General features: G+C 37.5%; 1 protein-coding gene across 1 annotated transcript; it reads left to right on the forward strand.

Moving 5' to 3' along the window:
- The first annotated feature begins 1,079 nt into the window (after window positions 1-1,079).
- On the forward strand, window positions 1,080-2,720 carry LOC124353261. The gene has a single exon (XM_046803195.1). It carries the CDS (start codon window positions 1,080-1,082, stop codon window positions 2,718-2,720), a length of 1,641 nt encoding a protein of 546 aa, XP_046659151.1.
- The last annotated feature ends 2,746 nt before the right edge of the window (window positions 2,721-5,466 follow it).

Genomic DNA, 5,466 nt, shown 5'->3' on the forward strand with positions numbered 1-5,466 from the left:
GTCGTTTTTATTACTCATAATGGCTCTCAACCGTAAGAATTATTGCATGGTATGCATGAAAAAAGTTCTTGATTCGGAAAAAGTTATATGTTGTGGTGTGGTGGAGCATGCGATCGATAGTTTCATGTGGATTGCGTGAGGATTCCAGACGCTGATTATCCAAAGCTGGCCAATGACTCCAAGTTCAAATGGCTATGCAATCGTATTGACTGTTCGCCTGATAATGTCCCACCAATGTCCACATTGATATCACGGATAATTGAGTTGAACAAAAATGTAGAAAATCTCATACATAAAGTTGAAGGCCTGAAGAATGATGATATAGCTCCCATTAAGAACGACATCAAATCAATTAACGAAAAGTTAGGCTTATTGAAACCTTGCTTGGCAGATTCGGAAAAGCGGATAGAGGCTTTAGAGAAGGAAATTTACTGATCAAGTCTGAAATCGATTAATACGGAGACCATTCTAAGCGAGATCCAGGATCGTTCAAGACGAGAATCGAACATGATCTTTTATAACATCAATGAAAGTACCAGTAAGGATGTGACGCTGAGGCAAAAGTATGATTGTCAAAAAGTAACGGAAATTGTGTCATTGGTTTTTAACAGTGTTGACACTGCTGGAATCAAGGCTTTTAGGTTGGGTAAACCCAACAAGGATGTTAAACTCCCACTTAAAGTGATCTTCCCCTCCATGGATGACGCCAGATTGTTGATGAACCGGTTCTCGCAGGAGAAGCTAGCGGAAGCAGATGATGCATTTTCCGAAGTGTCTATTAGTAGGGACAGAACACCAAAGGAGAGAGCGTATCTCACAAATCTGCGAAGAGAGCTGAAGGACTGTCAAGATAAGGGAGAGCGGGACATCACCATCAGATATAAAAATGGCACTCCTAGTATTGTCAAAAGCAATTCAAAAAATGTTTAAGAATCAACGGTCAGCATGATCTCTATGTGTATTTCCAGAATTTCAATAGTATTAGGACTAAGTTGGATATATTAAAAAGGTCTCTTTCTTGTTGTTAATACGACATTATTATCCTTGTTGAAACTAATCTAATGGACAATATTAGTGATATGGAGGTGGGATTTTATGGCTACAAGGTATACAGGGCTGATTGTTCCATTTCGACTAGCTCCAAGCTAAGTGGAGGTGGGGTTTTGATTGCAGTCAGCAATGTTTTAATCTCTTGGAATGTTGAGACTCCGAGCTGTTCGGTTGAATGTGCTTTTGTTGCTGTCAAGCAATCTCAAAATGTTTTGCTTGTAGGAGGAGTTTACTTACCACCTAATCAACCTGCTGTTCAGTATGTTGACTTCTGTGCAGCCTTTGAGGAAATAATGCTCAACAATGACTTTGAAGGAAACGTTCTTCTTTCGGGACATTTTAACTTGCCCCATACTGATTGGAATGATACTGAAGGGACGCTTACTGATCAAGTAGCGCGACCTGTTTTTTTGAGATGTGCAGTCTATTCAATCTTCGTCAACTATATTTTGAATGATCGAGGAATTATTTTGGACCTAGTTTTTTCCCCAAGAGCAGATAAAATGGTAAGTAAAGCACTGGACCCAATCTTGCCAGTGGAATCTCATAACCCTCTTCTGGAAATTGATACCGTCTTCATGGGCCTTAAATCTGCTATACGTACCTCCTCTGTGCCAGACTACAAGAAATCTAACACCCATGAGGTGTTCAACTGGGTTCAGAGTTTTTTATATCCACAAGTTGATGTGCCAAATATGGTTGAACATAATTTTACTAGTTTGTGTAGGGATCTCTCGGAAGTAATAAGGCGATGCACACCTCACAGGATTGTGTATAGAGGGTCTTTTCCTTTTTGGTTTACTCCCGAGCTAAAGAGGCTTGTTATCTTGAAGAAGAAGTTGCATAGAAGTTACAAACAATTTCCAACTGATCGAAAATATATGGAATTTCAAAAGGTGCGAACTCAGTGTAAACTATTATCTAAGGCCTGTTACAGCAACTACATTAATCAGGTGGATAGCAGCCTTCAGACAAACATAAAGGCATTTTGGGGGCACTTCAATAGAACTAAGAAGCATGCGCAGGCTCCACCTAAAATATTCCTGAATGACAAGTCAACAGAAAAACCTGAAATGATGTGGAGTCTCTTCTCTGAGTTTTTTGCATCCGTATACCAATCGACAACCAGTACTCCATCAGACTACGATTTTAATACAAATTTGTCCTTGGGCGGTTGCCATGTCACGTGTGAGGAGGTTGAGACACGCTTATCCCGGCTTGACGAGAACAAGGGACCAGGACCAGATGGTATTCCTCCTGCCATATTGAAGTACTGTGGTGGCATACTTGCTCCCCACATTACAGATTATTTCAATGCATTGATAAGTCTTGGTATCTTCCCACAAATTCTCAAACTTGGATACGTGGTGCCTATCTTCAAGAGTGGAGACCAGTCAGGTATCAAAAACTACAGACCAGTGGTCATTCAGTCTTCGCTTGCAAAACTGTTTGAGGCAGTTGTTCTGTATAGATTGTCATTCTCTTTGAAGAACTGTATTGTTCCCATCCAGCATGGTTTTATGAGAGGACGCTCTGCTTCAAAAAACTTGGTGCTTTATCAAGATGATATCGTCAACGCCTTCTCCCGCAACCATCAAGTGGACTCCATATACTTAGACTTATCAAAGGCGTTTGACCGTGTGTGTCACACACATCTTCTTGGAAGCTGAATGGACTTGGTATTACCGGCTCACTGTTATCCTGGTTTCAATATTACCTGCAGGGACGATATCTGACTGTGAGATTTGCTGGACCTGGGTCAGTTCAATTTGCTGCTTATCCTGGGGTTCCACAGCGCTCCCTCTTGGGACCCATTCTGTTCTCTGTATACATAAACGATCTAGTCGAGTGATTCAAGGGTCACGTATTCTGATGTCTGCGGATGACTGATAAAATATACAGATAAATAATGTCGCTTCAGGACTGTAGTTCTCTTCAATGCGACTTGAATGCTATTGTAGAATGGTGCTGCCGGAATGATATTTTCCTAAATAACACAAAAAGCACTGTGGTGTCTTTCCATCGTATCTCCACTCCTGTTTTGTTCGCTTACTCTGTGAATGGCACCTTGTTGGCTCGCTCTCTGGTCTTCACCGACCTTGGTGTAACTTTTTCGTCGAGTTTGAACATGGAAAGTCAATGTAGATTCTTGGAGCATTGGAAAAAAACGGTTTATTGTAGTATCACTAGATAAAAGAATACAAGATTTTCCAATATATAATTTTTTATTTTGTGCAAGACCTTTCTGAATCAAAGATTCCATCATCAGGCACTTCAAAAATTATCAAATGTTTACATTTTTGTAATAATAATTAATTTTATAATAACATATGTTAAACAATTTGGATGTACGGTTAGCCAGTATAAAATATTTTATCAGAATTAAATTTTAATTTTTGTATAAATTGAGATGAGAGTAAAACTGAATTTTGAATTGGTCCATCTTCATTATTGATAAGTTTTTCTTGATTTATGTTAATGTAAAATGTTTTCCAAGCATTTAAGTGTATTGTAACTTCTTTTAATAATCGTAAATTTTTATTAGAGATTGTGTGTCCAGATTCAATACAGTGATTCGCCAGTGATTCAGAAAGGCCTTGCACAAAATAAAAAATTATATATTGGAAAATGTTGTATTCCTTTATCTAATGGTACTACAATAAATGGAAAGTCAAGTTTCAAAGATAACCAAAATAGCCAATGCCACTCTTGGTTTCATAATTCGAGTCTCTAGAGATGGGGTTTCTCCTTGAGCTTTGAGGAGATTGTTTGTGCACCTGGTGCAGCCATTGTTGGAATATAGTTATCCCGTGTGGTCCACTTACACCTTTGGACTCATCAGCCTTATTGAAAGTGTACAAGTACGTTTCTTGCGTCTTGTTGGACTGCGTCTGGGCTATGCGTACCGAGAAGTGCCCATCGAGGAACTCCGACAGAAGCTTCATCTTCCTACCTTAAGGTCCAGACGACTGGTTGCTGACATCGTCTTCCTTCGGGGAGTTCTTACTGCGGACTGCGGAGATCGATTCAACAGAGTTGTTGAGTAGAGTCAACCTTCGTTGTTCTTGCCCGTCACGCTCGAGGGACTTGTTCGAGAGATGGATGGCATCACTCGACGCAGTACGCCTTCAACAGTACACTGTAAAGATTACACCGTATCCCGCGTGGTTTGGATTTTTTTAGATTGAGTTTGCCGGCCTTTAAAAGGGAATTGTTCAAACTGTATGCCACATGAACATTTTTATTGTTATTCCTTGTGCATTTTTGTAACTCATTTTTTATTTATTTTTCGTTGTTGTTGATTCTGTCAGCTTGGAATGTGAATTGTGGTGAGGGGGTTCTGATATTTAATGGTTTGTTATTGATGCTGTTTTAATCACTCATTAAAAAACCTGTTTGATCTTTTCCTTTTATTTGAATGCCAATAGTTATATCTATTCCAATATTGTCGTAAATATTTGCATGGCCTTATATTTAGCATGGATTTCCACTTAATTTGTTATTATTAGCTTGGGTTTGTTTGAAGGTTTGTTTGTAATTTTGGGTATCTTTTCATGTTATTTATACTATAATCGATTTATATTTATACTATCATTGCATGTTACAATCGCTTGTTAAATTTTTCTCATTCTATTGGACATGCTCGCCATATACTTTATTGTAATTACTATTGTTAAAGGTGTTGACCGTTGAATAAATAAATAAATAAATATGGATCGAATAAAAACAGAATCAGTACTGAACGTCCAACTTATTATTGAGGATAAGACTTTAAATGTTTAAAGTTAGGAACGGATGTATCACGAGTGCTTCTACAACAATGTATTGAAATGTTATGATTTTAAACTTGCAAAAAAACAAGACTTAAAATCAAACTGATTTTAACTAAAGATATCTAAGTGCACTGAATAAAGTGTTTACATTTTCACTTGTCATCTGTTCAGTGATTATGATATATTATTTTGCTCTCTTATCTCTGAGTTGATACTCGTTGTATTAAACCTGGTTGCCATTAAACAGTTTTAGATGTGTTTGTATTGTAGTTTTCTTCAACAAATAGTGTAATGGTACAGGGCTTTTCTCCACTAACTTCAATATATAATCTTATTGTAATATTAAGTATTCCCTCAAAGCGCATTTTTACCGCGAGAAAGCCAGTGAAATTGTTTCTTCTGCGTATAAATATTGACTTAAGGCAAAGAATTTCTTATTACCTGCAAGAAAATAATGTCTTCCAAACTAGAATCGAAGTTATAAGTAACATTCAAAACTAATTTAATTAGAAACGAACTCAACGGTATCATAAAAATCATCCAAAATATATCTAAAGATAATTTAGAATTAGATACGCAAAAGAAAATCTCAAAACTTGTCAAACTGAGACCATCGAAATATACCATCAACAACAAAGATACT

This window comes from Homalodisca vitripennis, chromosome 1, assembly GCF_021130785.1.
Source record: "Homalodisca vitripennis isolate AUS2020 chromosome 1, UT_GWSS_2.1, whole genome shotgun sequence".
NCBI lineage: Eukaryota > Metazoa > Arthropoda > Insecta > Hemiptera > Cicadellidae > Homalodisca > Homalodisca vitripennis.

What these genes read in the sequence shown, in the direction of transcription:
- LOC124353261 (XM_046803195.1), top strand. Translation starts at nt 1,080, where the DNA reads ATGGAGGTGGGATTTTATGGCTACAAGGTATACAGGGCTGATTGTTCC.